The sequence below is a fragment of the Rhinatrema bivittatum genome, chromosome 2 (assembly GCF_901001135.1).
Source record: "Rhinatrema bivittatum chromosome 2, aRhiBiv1.1, whole genome shotgun sequence".
NCBI classification, from domain to species: domain Eukaryota; kingdom Metazoa; phylum Chordata; class Amphibia; order Gymnophiona; family Rhinatrematidae; genus Rhinatrema; species Rhinatrema bivittatum.
Genome location: NC_042616.1, coordinates 213,387,158 through 213,406,396, shown reverse-complemented (window position 1 = coordinate 213,406,396; position 19,239 = coordinate 213,387,158). Strand labels below are relative to the sequence as shown.

At 43.6% G+C, this 19,239-nt stretch overlaps 1 protein-coding gene across 6 annotated transcripts in view; it reads left to right on the top strand.

Moving 5' to 3' along the window:
• The window catches only part of OSBPL3 (oxysterol binding protein like 3), a 261,110-nt gene extending 242,084 nt beyond the window's left edge, over positions 1–19,026 (top strand). For all 6 annotated transcript variants that reach the window (XM_029589131.1, XM_029589129.1, XM_029589130.1 and 3 more), the window contains 6 exons: positions 2,891–2,969; positions 5,282–5,426; positions 6,866–7,010; positions 8,511–8,637; positions 10,006–10,128; positions 16,014–19,026. In XM_029589131.1, the coding sequence (XP_029444991.1) occupies positions 2,891–2,969; positions 5,282–5,426; positions 6,866–7,010; positions 8,511–8,637; positions 10,006–10,128; positions 16,014–16,110 (716 nt within the window). In that variant the 3' untranslated portion in view covers positions 16,111–19,026. The remainder of the gene's footprint in view (positions 1–2,890; positions 2,970–5,281; positions 5,427–6,865; positions 7,011–8,510; positions 8,638–10,005; positions 10,129–16,013) is intronic.
• The last annotated feature ends 213 nt before the right edge of the window (positions 19,027–19,239 follow it).

Below are 19,239 nucleotides of genomic sequence, written 5' to 3'. Positions count from 1 at the left end.
GGGGCATTTGTATTGTATCGTTAAATACCTTTGCCCTCACTATGTCATATGACATAGTGAGGGCAAAGGTAGCGCCGGCGCCATTTTGAATATTGGCAATACGGCCCGCGTGCAGGAGGTCGCTCCCGGACCCCCGCTGGACTTTTGGCAAGTCTTGTGGGGGTCAGGAGGCCCCCCCAAGCTGGCCAAAAGTCCCTGGGGGTCCATCGGGGGTCCGGGGCCGATCTCCTGCACGCGTGACTTCGGGAGCCAGGAACCAGAATGGCGCCGGCGCTACCTTTGCCCTGTCACATAAGGGCAAAGGGCCACCGGCGCCATTTCTCAATGCAGCCGTGGCCAGAGAGCTGGAGATCGCGCCGGGACCCCCCACTGGACCCCAGGTAATTTAAAACATTTTGGGGGGTTCGGGAGGGTGGGGGATTTGTTTTAAAGGTTCGGGGTGGGTTTTAGGTTGTTTTGGTGTGCCGGTTTTCCCGCCCTCCCCCGATTTACGATTTTTAACAATTTAAAAAAAAAACAAAAAAAAACACGACAATCAGATTTCCCTCCCCCCCCCCCCAGCCAAAATCGATCGTTAAGACGATCGATCACACGATTCACACCCCTACAAAACAGTGCCAACCGCATGCTGTGTGACGTTTGGGAGCGACGTGCTTCTGTGACTTAGGAGAGACTATGCAAGACCCGTCAGAGATGAAAAATGTTTAAAATTTGAGAGGTGAAGTCTAAAAAAAAAAAAAGAAAGGAAGGAGAGCTACAGAGCAGAGAGAAAAGGGAATGGCCTAAAGAGGAGGGACGCTGATGTAGAATGGCAAATAAATGAGTCAAAAATACGACAAGTGTGGAGAACGCTGTTCTATAGTTTTAGCATAATTTTTTTTAGAAATATTTTTAAGTGGGGCAGTATCCCACGAACAGCTCAATTTACGGGGCAGATTGGTGACATGAAGTATGTATACACAGGGGTGGAGGGCCTACCCCCTACAGAGGCACCTGTTTTGCTCTGTTGCCATTTAGTGAGAGAATCGTCGTAGCACTTGGAAAAAAATATGGTCTTCTGGAGATGAGACCAAGCAGTGGGCCATACCATGCCCAAGGCAACAAAATAGTCATCTCTGGGGGAAGGCTGGGAGAATCTCGCAGTGAACCTGGAGATTGTATCACCTGCTCCAGGTTTTCTGTGCTTTTGTGTTTCTGCTTGTTCGTGTGACCTATCTGGTGCTGGAAATCTTAGATCTTTAAATGGCACAGTCTACTGGTTGGCCCCTGGCTTGCTGGAAATCGGTCATTCCTGTTCGAGGCATGTGTTTAAACATAGGCACCTGGAAGAGTTGAAGATGATAGTCCCAATAAGTAGGGAACAATTTACCTGGTATTGTCTAGGCCAAGGTTTTGCATAGGCAATGTAAGCAACTGCCCCCGATGCCATATTCTGAAGGCACCATGCTGTTATCTGGGCCTTCCACTGGCTCACAGCAGAGACAACTTGCCAGCTGTACTATTGAGCCAGCAGTTGGAAGCAAGACAAAAAAAAAAAATAGGGTGTGCTCACAGACCCTGTAGCGACCTTGCCTTTTATGTGGGTTTTCATAGTAACAGGAAACCTGTTTGGAAGAAAGGACAGGCCCGTTGCAGAACCTGTGAATACATGCCAGTACCCTGTTTTGATTGCTTTTGTCTTATGCTACTTCTGCAAGCACCAACTCAACAGTACAACTGGCTAAGAGGAAATGAGGGAGCGAACAGGTGTGGGCATGGCGGGAGGGAAGAGGAGGATCCAGGCACAGGCACCCGGGTTGAAACCCACCCCACTCTGCCATCTCCCTTGGGGGTCACACTGCCTGCTCTACCACAACTCCTATAGGTGCAGAAATTTTAAATCTAGCTGGTGCCATCTGCTGGTGGGAAGAAAGCACCGCTGTGAAAATCTCATGACAAGGGCTATGAAATTTTCTGCTGGCAGAGGGCACTAGAAGGATAGGTCCCTGCATTCCCTTCCCCACTTCATTCCACCCTTGAGTCTCAGCAGCTTTTGCTCTGCGGAGCCCTGGAAGTGGATGGGGGCAGTAAGGAACGCTAGGAGGAAGAGAGAAAAGTGGAGAGGTACTGCTGGGTAGGAGAGGGACAACGGAAGATGTCAAGAGAAAGTACAAGGAAAAGTAGACATTAGGAGAAAAAAATTACAAAAACACCATAAAATAAGCAAAGAGGGGGTCACGAAGGGAAGTGAAAAGGCATAAATATTTAAAAACAAAAACCTCTCACGAAAGACGTGCTGGGGGGAAAGTTTTTTGGGGTTTGTTTTTTTTTAATATCCATTTAAATCTGCTAGCAATTCTCAAATTTTCACTGGTGATTGATTACACAATCCTTCTTGCATAGCCTTTTTTTTTTTTTTTGCTGCAGAGAGGACATGGTGTCGAATAGCCTCTGCCAGTAACTTTTTCAGCCAGTCTGACTGACTGGCACCTGCAGCTCTAGCAGGGGGAAAGTCAGGGCCCCACAGGGTGACCACTCCATGCCCTAAACCAATTCATCCTCTGTGTGGACACTTTTTAAATGTGGATGAAAACAACCTTAAAGCATTGTGCTCTGGGTTGAGGAGGACTGGAGACCTGATTTGTAAAAATTATGGCACAGATCTTGCAGGGAAGGAAACAGATCTACACAACCCACTCGCTCCCACCCCCTCCAATCTACCACCTGTGTACAGAAATGTTTAGGGATTATTTTCTTTCCTTTAAAAAAAAAAACAAAAAACTAATTTCCACATTTGCAGGTCATTTTTACTTCGTTTTAAAGTTATCCTTTATTCTAAAAATTAACAAATAACCAACATGAGCAGTTATGTTTCTGGTTTTGAATTTTTTTTTTTTTTTTTTACTTATAGATGTGAGATGGAAAAACAAATTCTGGGGAAAGTCGATGGAAATAGTGCCCATTGGTACAACCCATGTGACGCTGCCAGCGTAAGTCCCGCATCAAGTCTGTGCCTTCCGGGGGCGGGGGATGGGAGGGAGAAGGGTGGCCTGCGAGCTCGGTAGCGGTGCCGATGTGGGGAAACCCAGGTTTGATTCTTTGGGTTCACTGCCATCTTTGGATAAGACCTAGGAGGCGCTATGAAGCAGTGTCCCAGCCATTGCGCAACAGCAGCGCCTCCAGGCCCAGCTCGGGATGCTCATGGACAGGGTCCCGTTACGCTGCCACTGTCCATGGTCCTCGCCGCGATGGCTGTGTTGGAAAGGAAGAGAGCAAGGGTTAAAAATTGGTAGAAAACTATCCAAACGCCTAGCTGGGTGCAAGTGAAGAGTCCTGGCACTATAGCCCCAGCCGGGGCAGGTTCTGATGGCACCACAGACCTCCTGCTCCTCTTCCTTTTTTTTTTTTTTTCCCCACCTCCATTTTTCCCCCATTCATCATTTAAGTTCCTGCTTCTCAAACAACCCCTTCATCTCTCAGCCCCTGGTCCTCCATTTCTGTTCCCCTTCCAGTCTCCACCTCCCACCCTACTCCCAGTTATCTTCCTCTAACTCCGCTGGTCCCAGTCCTCCGTCACCCCACACCCTTTCAGCTTTCTCTAGAACCCTACACATCCCCCAGCTCCCGCTCTCCCCCCCCTCCCAGAATTCCTTTGTGGGGGGGTTCTTCCCCCCCCCCTCTCTGTCTTGACTCTCTCTCTCTCGGGGCCATCTTTTTTTCCGCTTGTCTCATTCTTTCCTCCCGCTTTCTCTCTCTCCCTAACACCTGCTCCTCTCTTTTTCTTTCCCTGGGTTGCAGCAGCTCCTTCACATCTTTGGTCAACGTAGGCAGCTGAGCCAAGCAGCTCTGTGACTTGTCGGCAGGGCTGCACTGGCTCTCATTCTTTGCAGGCCCGATGGGGATGAGAAAGGGGGGGTATTATTCACCACACTTGCTCTTCGGTGGTCTGGCGGGACCATACTTGTTCTCTTATTCTTTGGTGGCACAGCAGGGCCACGCGGCTGTACTTTCCTGTACATGGCTCACCAGCAGTAGAGGGGGCTGCTCAGAAAAGGTTCTCCCGCAGCACATCGGTGGCATGTGGTAGTTGTGCTTAAGTGCGCACGTGAAGGAGACCTTTTCTTCTGAGATCAGGTGGTTGAAGGGAGAAGAGGCCAGTGGTGTGCAAACAGGCCTGATGGTACAAAATGGCTTGCAAGTGCAGAGGGAGAGAGTGGTCAGGAGCACCAGTCAGCGTTGCATCCACCTCTGTGGAGAACCGTGCTCATGTGGCTGAAAGAGAAGGAGGGGGTACCCGTTGCACATAAATGAGATGCAGAATACTTGTAATGATTTCAAAGTGCTGTGGCCTCTGTATCACAAAACGGGGCTAGAAGGGGAGAGCAGGTTGCAGCAGAATGTGAATGTGTGTGAGGGAATAACTTTGGAGAAGTAAGGCTGTAGTTTGTTATAGCCAAGATGCCTTATCTCAAGGGGTTTGTAAAGGTGGAAACCAAATTGCATCGTCTTGCGTGACCTGCTGAAGTTTGCTGCCTACGGTCTGTGGCAGGCAGCCTGCAGCGAGGATCACGCAGCCAGTGGTGACGAGACTTATTCCGCTCCTTGGGGAAACCTCTTCTGTATGTCCCAAGCCCTAGCAATATAAAACTAAGCCTGGCTGGCTGGCATGCGCGTATCTAATATGCGGCAAGAACCTTCACAGTCTGCATTAGAGGTTGCAGTGCAGGAGATTTTTGATGCTGCACAAAGGTCATCTTCAGACGTGATGTGCTGCAGTAAAGACTCCTAGTAAGCGGAAGGAAGTTCTTCACGCTGCGCCTTGATTTCTCATCCTGGTCCTTGAGATGTAAAATACTGCAAAAGCTTCAATAAGCAAAGCCTGCAGAAAGATGTTTTTATTCTTTATTTTAGCCTTGCTGGCTATGTGTTAATTTGAGTTTAATTTAGATTTCTATGGTGCTTTTCACCAAAGCACTGATAAGCTGAATGGGTGAACGAGAGTTGGGTTTTTGGAAGCTTTGTTTGGGTTTTGTTTTTGGTAGGACGGGTTTGTGTTGAATGAGCTGGAGCCAAAACTGAAAGGGTCCGATTACTTCCAGGTAATGTGGTGCTGAAAATGCCTAGTGTGAGCCCAGATATGAGCTTACTGATTATAATCCACACTCTTGGTTAGTGCTGGCTCCCTGATGGGGCTTCTCCTTGAAGGTTTGACTGTCACCTCGTTGCGCAAATGAGCTCTGGTTTTTGCTGCCTCAGGGATATAGCATTGCTGAATCTCTTGCTCCCGCTTTTGCTTCCTAAGTTTCAGAGACCATTACGAGTGGAACAAGGTGACATCTTGCATCCATAACATCTTGAGTGGCCAGCGGTGGATAGAGCACTACGGGGAGGTCGTCGTCAGGAATACGAACGATGATAGCTGCCACTGCAAACTGACATTTACCAAGGTGCGAATGCTTTGACCTGCTGCTGCAGGGAGGGGCCCAGGGCAGTTTCACCTCTCTGGAAGCAGAGGGGACACACACCCCAGTGCCCCCTCCTATGGATTTTCTTCCCAGATGTGATTAATTCCATCTGAAAGCCCTGCAGCCATCCAAGGTTCTAGCACCTTGCAGCCCGTGAGCTTGCACATTTAGTGTAAAGTACGCATTCCTGCATCTGTCCCCTAGAGGGCGGTATATGACTTAAAATACCCCAGAGTGAAACTATGCCAGTGGTTTTCAAACTGGAGACCTGATCCGTTACTGGGTCACGGCCCCATTCCTGATGCTCCAGCGCCACACGGCACAGTCACTTTGCGCCGTGCGGTGCTTGTACTCTCGGGCTTTCCTGGCTTTCGTGGTTTGGAACAGCGCAGAGGAGAGTGCAGGCACTGGCGCGGCTCAGAGCTGTCCAGCATAGGAGCATCAGTCAGAAAGGGTGCTGGGGGGATGGAAGAGGGAGAGAGGGTTGTGGGGCAGTGGGGGCTGGGGAGGAAGGGCAGTGACATGTGAATAGTGGGTTCTGGTGGGGGGGGGGTGGTGAATGTTCATGGGATGGGAGGGAGGAATTTTTTTTTTTCTTCCTCTACATCTTGCGAGGAAAAACTTTTGAAAACCACTGAACTGTGCAGAACCATCCCCATAGGTTAAAAAAAATGAAATTCCTGCTTCTCTTCTGAACAGCTGCCAGTGCCCAGTTCTGCTGAAATGTTTTCTCAGAGAATGAGTTCCTCCTCTAGATATTTTTTCTTTGTTTTAAGCTGTATATGAGCATCCCGTATTAACCTCTGGACAGGGGTAACACGTGGAAAATTGTTGACCTGTCATGTGGGCTTGACACTTTTTTTTGCTTCAGGTCCACCAAACAAGCTGATTCAGTCCTCCTTTCACCCCATTGTATGCAGGGATTTGTAATTATGATCTTCCCATTGATTATCCTAAGAAAAATAAGACATGGGGGTAATGGGGCAAAACTAGGACTGAGCCTGCCCATTGGGCTAACCTGGATTGAGGTAACATTGCCTTGAAACTTGCCTTCCTACAGAGTTCTGTTTCTTCCCTCTGCTTCCTAGTGTGTGCGGTCAGGGGTTATTTCTGTCCTCTGCTTGGAGTGAGCTGTATTACAACACTGGGTCTTGGATTTCCAGAAAGAGAACAGCAAACGGGAGCAAGCCTAAATTAAAAAAAAAAAAAAAAAAAAAAGCAAACCCTTGCCATTGTGCCTTCAAAGAGAATGTGCCCATTGGCTTGTGGTTAAACATCTTGCAAATGAGGCCCTGTGTGCCCCTTGACGGAAACTCCAGAGCAGTCTGTGATTGCTCAGAGATTCACATCCATGCTAGTAACATGGCCATGCTGTTTTTCCAGTGGTGTGAGCAACGTATTGTGTCTGTTTTGAATTCTAGGCGAAATATTGGAATCCGAACGTGAATGAGATTGAGGGCGTAGTCCTGGACAGACATGGGAAGGCCGTGCACAGACTGTTTGGCAAGTGGCACGACAGCTTGTCCTGTGGAACACCGGCATCCTCGCGATGTATCTGGAGAGCAAGTCAGTACTGAGAGTGGCTGAGAGTGGGTGCATGGAAGGGGGAGCCTGCCTGTTAAACGATGAATCTCCTGTGATGATAGTTCACCGGAGGGCCAGTTCAGATTTTACCCAGCTTGCGTGTGGATGTATATAGAGGGTTTCATCACTTCAGCTGGCTAAACTGGCCAAGCAGATCAGCTGATTTTAGACCACCTCCAGTGAGTAGACATTCACTACTTAGGCACGTATAAGGCTTTGACCCGGCCTACATGTTAGTAAATGCACGATCTAGGTGAAGCTGCTACTTTTTACTTTTGCAAGGGCTCTGCTATCTTCACAGGTAACAAGAATTATTTTTTCCTTGTATGGTATGCCCTAGAGCCATGTTTTCCAGCTCAGTCCTGGAGGCCCACCTTACCAGTCTGGTTTTAGAAGAGCAACAATGAATATGCTTGAGAGAGATTTGCATACAGCAGATCTCCAATGTGTACAAATCTGCCTCGTGCATATTCCTTACATCTCGTCTGAAAAGCAGACTGCTTAGGTCTGCCTCCAAGGCTGGGTTTGGAAATACTGCCCTAGAGCACTTCTCCTGGGATATCCAGGCAAAGCAGAGACGAGGGGAGGGAAACAGCACTGTTGGGAATTCAGACTTCCTCCATGCCCAAATTGTGCCCACTCTCATAAGGAATGCATTCCATTCAAGATTCCAAAGCATTTATTGAAGTGTGCGTGTCTATAATAGAGATGTGTATGTATGCAAATAGTCATTTGAGAGAGAACAAAGGCAAGCTCAAGAGAGACTTTCAGGGCAGTGCAATATAGGCCTTCTCATCAACTGAGTTTGCAGCCTATGAAGGGGCACTGCTTTCACAGGTGGCTGTGGGAGACTGGCCCATGTGAAACACTGCACAAACCATTTACTTCATGGGAATTCTGTTTTGAGCTCATTTGAAAGAGAGGGTAATGACTTTGAGGACTGGTTTGTATGTTTGGGTAAAGATGGAAGGAGGATTATAGGGATAAGTGTGAGGGAAAAGATTGAATTCTAATTTATTTATTTTTTTGCAGGAGGTTTAATCCTTCTGTTCCAGCAGTGGTTGTTGCATCATTGTTTCCCCAGAGGGGGTGGCATGGCAGGGCATTAATCTAACCCCCCCATATTATACAGATTCTCGCTCTGTCAAAAAGCCAAGAAGGGACTGTTCTCTGCTGATAGCTCAGATCCTGCACTTTGATCTAGTCCCCCCCGAATAAAAAATCTCCAGTTTATTTGATCTGGAAAGAAACCAGAGAGGAGAAATAGTACAACCACAGAAAAGCCTAGCTGCTATGCAGAAGCTGTCCGAGTCCTTGTCAGTTAAGGTGGGAAAGATTTCCCCCCCTAAAAAGACAAGATTGGGCAGTGAATTTCTGTTGCCCGCATAGCCCTGAATTCCCAGGAATGTACATGCATTTGAACTTGGTCAGAGCAAGGGAATCAATCAGTCAAACTGCACAGATTTTTACATTCTGTTTTAGATCCGATGCCCCAGGACTTTGAGCTGTACTACGGATTCACGCAGTTTGCACTCGAGCTGAATGAAATAGACCTGCTGGTTAAACCTTTTCTGCCGCTGACGGACACAAGATTCAGGCCAGACCAGAGGTATGTGTGTGTGTGTGTTCATCGTGATCCCAGGCTCCGTGCCACTGCAGGGAGAATCTGCTTGTGTTTGCTGTGTAAACCGCTTGTGGGGTTCAACAGTGAAGGAAAATCTGAGCTTATTGGAATGTGTAAGATTTGTTGAAAAAAGAGTAGAAATGGACCAGAATTATATATACAGTATACTTTTTTTTTTTTAACCATTTGTGTGCAGCATTTTCAAAGCTTATCTAATGAAAGGCCATCCTCTCAGTTACATGGCATTCTTTGGGGACAAGCAGGAGGGATCCAGCCACCCTAGTGGGTGGGTGACATTCCTAGGTTTTGGGGTTTTTTTGTGGGTACAGTACAGAGACAGTCTCTCCTAAGGGCCCTTGCATTGGAAGCCGTGACTGTTGCAGTGGCGACGGTTGATGCAGTTAACGGTCTGCAGTCATTTCCATTACATTAACATATTTTTGCGAGGTCTTGCTATGACTCTCCCAAAGAAGCACTTTCAGCCTCATTAGATTGTGAGATAGTGGTGAGGTTGAACTTGTTCTCAAGATGCTGTGTGCTTTCAAAATCACTTTTACACAAACACCTTCCACGGACTGAAATCTTTGTAGGTTGTAATGTATTAACAGGGAGGGTAATTTTATAACTGTGTTCACAAAAATACATGCACAAAAAAAAAAAAAAGTCATAGAGGCAAAGGAAATCTCTTCAGCAGTGCTGAGCCTGAGAGTGTAATTGAAGTGTGTCAGAGGTTTCAAGGAGGAAGAATTTGTGACAGTCTTTCTGCGGGAGCTGTGAGCACCGGTCCTGCAGGCTGTTTTTGGGGGCCTTTTTTGGAATTTGTCTGTTTGCCCAGTGGGGTGGGATGGCAGGGTGTTAAACTCTAGATCCAGAGAGCTCCACTCTAGAACACTAATCGCTTAAAAGTCCCAAAAACAACTTTGTTGAGAAACTCACTAGATATTTGCTAATTCTACATTTCAGTGGAAGATGGGGGGAGGGGGGGGGAGGGACCTGAAAACAAGAGCTGGATGTGGTACACGCTTGTTACCTGCCTAGGAGTGGGGACAGAGCGGGATATGACCTTTAAATAAATATAAAACTCAGCTGCACCAGTCACAGGTCCATAAAAACCTCCACATCGAAATGTGTTTAAAATTATCCGCAATTTCAAAAACAGTGATCTATATATATTGTACAGATTCTCCTCAGCCAAGGAGGGGCCCATCCACACTTTACATTTGATCTTAACCAAAAGAGTGGACAGATCACCTGTAAGTGTACCAGATCAAATGATCACTCGCAGAGTCAGAGTAGCTTTGGGGATGTTCTTTTATTATCTCAGGTTATTCTTGTTTTTGGATGGTGCTGCAGACTTCTAGAGGAGGGGAATGTCGAGGGAGCCGAAATGCAGAAGCAGAGGATTGAGCAGCTGCAGAGAGAGAGACGCCGCGTGCTGGAGGAAAACGGGCTGGAGCACGACGTCCGGTTTTTCAGGTAATGGTGAATCCCCAAGCATGACCGGGCTGCCCCACCTCCCCTCCCCTGGCACAGGTTAAATGTTTCTACCCTTCCTTCTTCTATTCGTGTATATGTATTTAAAACTTGTGTCCTTCGCTTATCGCCTGTTCCAGGCGGTTAAGAATTCTACAGCCATAAAATAATAAATGCAATATTTCCTGCTGTTCAATTCAGAAGTCCTGCGGATACAAATCAGGACACTGTCCCCTCCCCCACCGACCCCCTTTTTACTGACTGTGTGTCCTTGAGCAAGCTGGCTTCATCTTCCTTTGCCTGCAGGTCCCAGTTGAAAACCAGGTGTTTCCCAGTCAGCAAATTGTAGATATAATTTTTTTTTTTAACTTTTCATTTTAAACAGACACACAAATACATAAAATAATTCCAGTTGCCACATACAACGGAGTAAAAAAAAAAACCCACCCCATAAAGAATACAAAAGAGCAAATGATTGTCGGGCTACATTGTTTTTTTCCATTTAGAGTCCCAAGTATGACTATATTCGACCAGATCTCCCTGAAGTGTGGAGGTTACTCTTTCAATATTGTCCATTTCATAGAAACATGAAGGCAGAAAAATACCGTATGGCCCATCCAGTCTGTCCATCCGTCCAATCAATTTAGCATTATAATTCTTATCACTTCCTTAGAGATCTCTGTAATTATCCCATGCTTTCTTGAATTAAGATACATGTTTGCGAAATGCCTTCTCCAGAAGTCCATCTGAGGCTTGGTTTTCCAGAAAAAGGCTGTATTGAGTCTTTCTGCATCTATTAACTGAGAAATTAACATCTCGGCCTCAATATTCAGTGCCATTTAGCCTGAGAAGTTAGGACTTAGGATAAATGGCGATGTCTGAATATCCAGCTCCATTCAGCAGCCGCTACTTAGCTGAATAATTACTTATCTGGCTAAATAGTTAGCTGGCAAAATGGTGGGAGGGGTGGAGCATAATGAGGAGGAGCTACTTATCTGGGTAACTTAGCCAGATAAATGGCGATATTCACACTTATCTGGCTAAGGCCTAGATTTATCAAAATGCTATAAATATAGCAGAAAAAGAGCCCGCGATTTAAAAAAAAAAAAAAAAAAGGGGGGGGGCATGTTTAGGCTAATTACCCTGCTCCCGCATCGCATAGGCAATTTCCGCCCTATTTTTCACTTTGCACGCTGATTAATACATCGCGGAGAGAGAGAACTCCTCTGTATAAAGTCAATATGTGTCTCTCTCTCTCTCTCTCTCTCGATATACACACTACTGTAGAGGGGCACTTTGAATCGGGGTGGGTTTCAGAAGGTGGGAGGTTTGGGGGTGGTGTTACAGAAACATTCTGAGGTAATTTTAGTAAAACAGAGGTTTCTGCAGACTTCCACCTCATCAGGAGCTGCAGTAAATATTCGCGGCTGGTTTTTCATGCGTAACTGTTGGCCCCACCTCTTCTCCATCCCCTTTCTTTGTAGCTCATGCACGCATAAGTACACGTGTAATTAGTGGTTTTCAGAATCCGCATTGCTCACACGTGGCCTACGTGCTCGCGTATAGGGGCCTTTTATCACGAGCAACACTTTTTTAAAAAAATTTGACTCTAAATGTGTAACTTTGACTTCTCCTCCATATCTGCTTTGATCATTTTTTTTTTTTACCTAATGGCTGGTGAAAAAAGTCTCGCATTTTAAGGAAAAGTAATGTTTGGTTTAGAAATCATAACCAGAAATTTTAAACAAGGGTATACCATTTTATAAGCAGCAATGGTAAGGGTAACCTATGGAAAAAAAAATCAGGATTCAAGCAAGAATGTGATGACTTAAGGGAGTATGCAGATATTAAAGGATAGATGGAACAAATAATTGTTTGATTTTATTGATATTTTTTAATAAAATATGACTACAACACTGAAACACCAGTGAAAACACATCTTGCGCAAAAGCCCTCTAGTCTGAACAATATTAATTTTAAAAGGATAAGAGCCATAGCTGATAAGAGTACGCACACCCAAGGAGGTCCTGGTTTAAAAAAAACAACAAGAAAAGCTCCCATGCAACAGGTAACATAAAACATAACAGTGATAAGCAGCTCTGAGAAGGAGAAAATTTGAACCTTGAAGGCTGCAAATTTAGTATAACTCAAGTCAAAACAATAAAGGTCAGAGCAGCACCTGCTCCAGCAACAAAATCCGAGTACATGAAAGGTAGCACAGATTATATTTTGCATGTAATGACCCAAACAAAGCTGGAAGCTGCAATGCACACAGAAACAACATCCATCCTAGATTGCAGGATGCATGTGGGGATTCCCTGCCACACTTGTCTCTGCTGTTTGTAGATTTGCAGTTGCGCTATAAAGGGTTAATTTCTGCAGTGTTCATAGCTTAGTGATGTGATATCGCTTCCTTTGTTGATTCAGTAGCAATGTTTCCGAGCTTGTGATCCCAGTTATGGAAAATGGCTCTCACAGGCACTGTGAATTATTAATAATCAAGCTATATAGTGTTGCCTTCACTGCTCATGTTATAGGGCTAGTCAGGTACTCCAGAGAGGACAACAAGGGTGACCTTGTTACCTCGGGCTGTCATTCTGTGGGTAACAGAGTGACCATAATTGATTTAAAAAAAAAATGGATCTGGAAAAAAAAACTTTTGAAATTTATTCCTGAAAACTGAGAATGGTGTTATGATTAATATAAATGGAGGTCTTTATTTTCCAGCTAATTAGAGGTTCTTTGAGAGTATAAAAATTCAGTATTTATCACTGTGTTTGTGACGCAGATGATATTGCTGGATTCCTTCTCTGGTTGAATTGCATACATTTGAGCAACTGCAGAGTCTGTGTGCAAAAAGGCACAAAAACAGAATGGAGGATTCAAGGAAGGCAATGGAAGTGGTGGTTTTCCGGTATTTATCCAATAAACACTTTTTTATTTTTAGATTGCCCGGGTGTGTTATTGGCTAAAACCTAAAATCAGAAACCCTAATTATAACACTGGTCTCACAAAGGCCAAGAAATTCCAAGTTATGGTCACACTGGCAAATATAGCTCAGGACATCCCAGAGGAGAGTGATAAGCAGTGTTCCCTGTGAGCCATGCATGCAAATAAGCTGTGAAACAAGGACACACAGTAAAACAGAGCACACACGAGCAATGCTCTATTTTTCAGTTGTCTTGAAATATTTAATTTTTTATTAGTATGGTTTTACTATTGTGTCTATGTTCTATATGTCCTGATCTTATTGTTTTATGAGGATTGGTGATTTCTGTCTTTTCATTGTTGCACTGCACACAGACTCTGGCTTTTTGCGATTTCCACTTGTTTTTGCTGTACGTTTCTATTTATACTTTATGGTCACTTAATTCTGTTTTTGGTGGGGGTCTGTCAGTGTTCTGGTGTGTGATGGAAGTAGGTATTCTGCTATTGTGCAGTTTGTGTAGGGATCTATAACAGCCTGTCTTGTTCTGTTTTCTTAATAAGGGGGTGCATTGGTATTTTAGAGCCTGGTGTAATATTTGCATTTTTGCATTTTACAGGTAGGATTCTTACTGGTTCAGTGCTGGCAGTTATTCAGTTACAATATGGGAGGTTTACTGTATTGTAAGTGTAGTTCAGTTTTTATTCCTGGCTTTTTGAGGGCTAAGCCCAAACCAAATCCACTTTACAATAGGCCCAGTACAACACAGGCTCAAAGTATCTTTTTTGCAGGGTTTCCTCACTTGGTATCTTAGTTCATGTAAATATATAATAACCATGTTGTAAGTGATATTTTTACATCAGAAGATTCAGGTAAAATCTGTTATTCATGTGTAATTTTAATTGTGTGTGGTGAGAGCTGGTGGGGGGGGAGGAGGAGCAGACGGATGTAAGGTTCACTGAGCACCTAATACCCTTGCATTGTCCCTGAAAGAATGTGCCATGCACAGACCCTCAGCATTCACCCATCTGCCACTTCCCCAGGGTGGAAAGCAGATGGGAGGGTTCTGAGGGGTGTGGCAGGATTGCCAGCTTCCTAGAAAGATTGTCACTGACATTCCTACCTGCTAGAGCTCTGGGAACCCTGACCCTTGCCTGCCCATTTCCTCAGCATTTCAAATCATTGAAAGGGCCAGGCTCCAAGGGGGACCAGCACCTCCTTTGCCATCTGGGTGATTTGACCTGCGCTGCACCTCAGGGTGGGCGCCATCTCCTTCCTCACTTCAGACAGCAGATGGCTTTGAGCCGCCCCTGGAGATACGGGAAAGGAAGTAAACACTAGTAGAGAAACTGGGAAAGGGGTAAAAAAAAGGACAGGAAAGGGGTGTATGGGGTTAAAAGATTATAAATATATAAAGGCACAAAGAAGACGAGGAGAAAACCTGGGCTTCCCTCAGGACATTTCCAACAAAGGGCTCAAATGCTTTATTCAATGGATAAAGGTGTCGCTTTTGCATTAAAGCGATTTGAGTAGATAAAAGCTTTTAGCTAGTTTGTCTTTTTTTTCTAATTAAGACATGTACTTGGCCGTTTTAGTGCAGTCACATCAAAGAGCTGCAGCGATCTGAGTCCTGGTTAGCAAATCTGATTGTTGTATTAGAGATACCAGTTTATTACTTTTTTTTTTTTAAGTTTTGTTTTGGTTCTGCTTTAAACATAACATAAATGCTTATCTGATATTTAATGTGGCCTGCATTACCTATTAAAATATCACATAAAGGAATCAAAATTTTAATATACAATATTTCTCAAAAATATTATTTTGTATTTTTCTTATACATTTCATAATTTTATATAGAACACAAAAGTTACATCAAAAATGTACATACAAAAAACTTCTTAAAGATCAGTTTTATCCATGTTTCATAAAATACAATGTTTTAAACATATATACCATCTAAAAAATATACCATTCTCACACCTCCACACATCCCACATATATGCATACACTTTCTATCCACTCAAAGCATACCCACACTGTTAATTTTTTTTTTTTAACAATCAACTCACAAATGCTTCATCAAAGATTGCACAAGTTTATCTCACATCCCGACATCAGACCCACTTGTTTTTGCCTATTACAGCTTCTTCAGGGAGATGCAATATCAACTCTTCTCTATATTATGCTATCTATACCCTGCATCCCCCAGAGTCCTGTTGCAATATACATGACTTAAATAGTGCATCTGCCGCAACCATTCTGTTGACGTAGATTTCTACCGGCAGAACTATACTCTGTTAGCTTCCGTACTCAAAAAGAGTTCCTTGATGTCCAAACACATCAGCAAAGTATAAAGTATTCTCATGTTCACATATTGCTCTAAAAACTGCTCATACAATTACACCACCAACCGTTCCATGACACAGTTGTCCACCATCTTGGGATCAAATTGCGGAGCATGTATGGAGGGGGGGGTATGGCGATGTGAGAATGTATATATTTTCATATGGTATATATGTTTAAAATGTTTTATTTTATGAATTAGGCACTGTATCTTTTACTTATGCCTACATTAGGCAATGTATCTTTTACTGGTTAACCCCATATATACCTATCCAAGTTATATCGACCTGTTCATTGTAAGACATTTACCTGTAAATGTGATTGTTCTGTTATAATGTAAACCGAGTTGATCAGTAACTCTGTTATTGGAAAGTCGGTATATAAAAATGCTAAATAAATAAATAAATAAAACGGCATGATCTTTAAGATGTTTTGCATGTAAATTTTGGATGGATCTCTTGTGTTCTATATAAAAATGTGCACTATGCTCTGTATTTGCAGGACCGCAGACATTGATAGATTTTTGCCTCTAAAGAAAATGTTATTCTTCAGATCTAGTAAACTTAAGGACCGTTGAGTATTCTGAAAGCTCAAATTGTTCTTTCTTCTGCTACAATAGGAAAGCCACTGACGATTCTTGGGTGAGCACCGGAACATACTGGGAACTGAGAAAAGATGCTGGGTTTTCCAAGCTGGACTGTCCTGTGCTGTGGTGAAGAATATAGATCCTGCAGCAATCAAGGGAACAGCATAGCGCGCACACGCCCATACATTCATTCCACACACATGGCATAGAACCATGTGCAAAGGATGCTTTTTAGCAAACTTATGGTATACATGCTTCCATGACTATAAAATTAAGAAATTTATCTAGGCGCCCAGTGCCGCTCAGACCTGCAGTGTCCCTGTGCAAGATCTTCGGAGAACCTTCCACAGTAATGGTAGCAGGACCACGTGCTGTGCGAAAGAGAGGGACGAAGCGTGCAAAGGGGATAGACACAGCACAGGAGGATGAGCGGTAGGCACAAGGCGTTCACTGCTGCGCTTGTGGTATAAACCGATCACCTAATGCCTAATGTGGTAAGAGTGCAGGGTTTCTTTTCATTTGTTAGGGATAAGCACACTGCAAAATTCACCTGTGTCTGTGCCTCTTCTGACTAACGTGGTCACCCCTAGCTCATGAAAATTAATCTTTTATACTGCATTAGGTTTTTTCCACACATATGAAACTCAGAATTTAAAAAAAAGTTTATTTGTCAAAAGGCTGTATTTTCTGTAGTATATTCCTTCATATTTTGAATGTCATCTTGATTGACTACAAAAAATTATTTTGTAGTTTATTTTAAAAAAAAAAAAAACAAACAAAAAAAAAACCTTTTCAACATTAGTGACTACAAAAAAAAAAAAGCTTTAGTGCTAATTATCCAAAGGTTACGAGTTTGAACTGAAGTTCTGCCTTACTAGACATGACACTGCATTGATTCCTGGGTGCATTCTGTGGCACCAGACAACACAGTTGGTTTTCTGAGTTGTGGCACATGGGCTGCTACACTGGCCGAAGTCTCCGCTGAATCACAGGAAGGGGGAGCGTCCCGAGGATATAAGGCTCGTGCTTGATGCCTGAATAAAATAAAATTTGCAGTGCGTTTGCCAGAACGAGATCACTGAAGAGGAGCTTGGTGCAAAACACCTCTTTTTGGTTTTTGATCCTGTTCACTCTGGAGCCAATTCAGAGGCAGCATCTTTGAGCCAGCAGACGACAACATCTGTACAGGATGCTTATGAGAACCTGAAATCATTTCCGCCTGGCCTCAGTGGATAAAATCCTTGTTTTATATACAATTTTTTGTGTCTTACATAGAAAAAGGGAGAAGGCCTTGAATACCCTGGGCTCACCTTACTATTGGATGCAGCCTTAGTGTTTGTCCTGCAGGAGAGAAAAAAAAATTCTACAGCTCCCAATTAAAACCTTCATCCATGGCCTGCTGTTGGCAATGTAAGACGTTCCATGTGATTCCTTGAAAGCAGAGGGACATTTAGGTGTGAATTCATCCTTGGTGACCAGTTTCTCCTAACGGAGTATGTGCTGCTTTAATTTGGTCAACAACAGCTGCTTTAAACTACAGCATGAGCTTAGTTGTACAAGGAATATCCCAAACACACTTGCCCCAGTGATATATTTATTTCAGCAAAATGCAGAAGCAGCACTTGTGATAGGACATAGTGTGGTCAACTCTTGGATGTCTATGTTAAAAAATATTATTGAATACTATTTTAATATTTTCTACCTCCTTGTGGCCACTGTATATTTTAGATCTTGTATAATATTTGACCATTTGCCTTAGAGTGAATTTTAATGTCTTCTCGTCCTTCGGCTCTTGCAGATAAGTTGTTCAGATAAATCCATAAGTGTCTTGCACTAAACTTGGTGCCAGTCTTCCCCCTCCCTCTCCTGGTATATTGTATAAATAGCAGCACAGATGGCCAAAAAGGATAACATAATTCGGAGGAGGGATGGGACTGGCATCCCTCAGTATTTGGGGAATTGAGGGTAATGCTGTAGCTCATGCAGCGTGTACGGTAGGTAATACAAACAGACTCAATAGGCCTGTGATTTTCATTTGTATTCTTTCTATGTTTAACACAGGTGACTTACAGCTACAAATATTTTAATATAATTGCACTTTAATGTGATGCTGAACCTAGTTCTTCATGTTACATTTTAATAAGAAAACATAATAGACCTTCTCCTTTAAAGTAATGCAGCATATATTGCAGCTACACTAGCATCTTTATAAGCTTTGGATCCTAGTATAGACCAGTATAGGCCTTCAACTGGTATGCAAATATGCCTCATACATATTCATTATGGATATCCTACTGGTCAGGAAATCACCAAAGACTGGGTTGGGCCCCGCTGGTATAGAGGAATTCTGTTAAAGATTGTTATTAGCAAAAAGGGGTGCCATAGGAAGCACAGGTGTAGTAAACCAATGTGTTGCCTGTTGGAGCGATTTTAGTTTTGCAAAAAGACAAGTGTCATTCTGTTTTTGCTGTAAACTTTAATTTTCAGGATGTAGCACCTTATATAATGGACATCTACCGTGAGGCAGCAGTCAAAGGACCTTTTCTCAAAGGTACGCAAAAGGAGAAAGCCATTGCTTACCAGACTTTTATAGGAGCTACAGTAGCCGCGGTTCGTGGCATACACCACAAGCATAAGTTGGATTCTTGGCAGGTTGTGATGCCTTTTGTATTGAACCAGCATGAGAATTACCCAGATAAGTTGTATGTGGTCTTCCAAGGACACGCAGTGTTAGTCTTCAGATCTGTTCAATGATGCACAAGTATTTCTTACAAGGAAGAATCTGTTAACAAGTGCTTACTGAAAAGAACCTGGTCCAGCTATCGCTGTGCTTGGATAAATATTACATTTGTTCTCAGTTAATTATCTATTTAGTTTATATAGCTCCTATGTTCAGAAATGCAAACCTGTAAGTAAAAATAAAATGTTATTTGTTACATAACTTGTTCCTTCAAGAAACAACTGAAGGTTGAGAGCTACGGCTAGCCTGTCTGAAACCCTAAGCTGGTCTGAGCTAAATAAAACCCATCCGTGGCGGCATACAGAATTGGAGCCTCGCCTGTGTGTGCACATAGGGTAATGGCATGAGGGTTTATAGATAGTTTTTAAAGGTGGAGAGCAATCTAGTTTTCTAAGAGAAGAGATGTAATACTAGAAGTGAGATGGTTTATAAAACTCAAGTAAATGGTGTATGTTGCCTAAACAGTTGGGCATAACGGGCACTCACAAAATTGGAAGCGTTATGTGATTCCATTGGAAA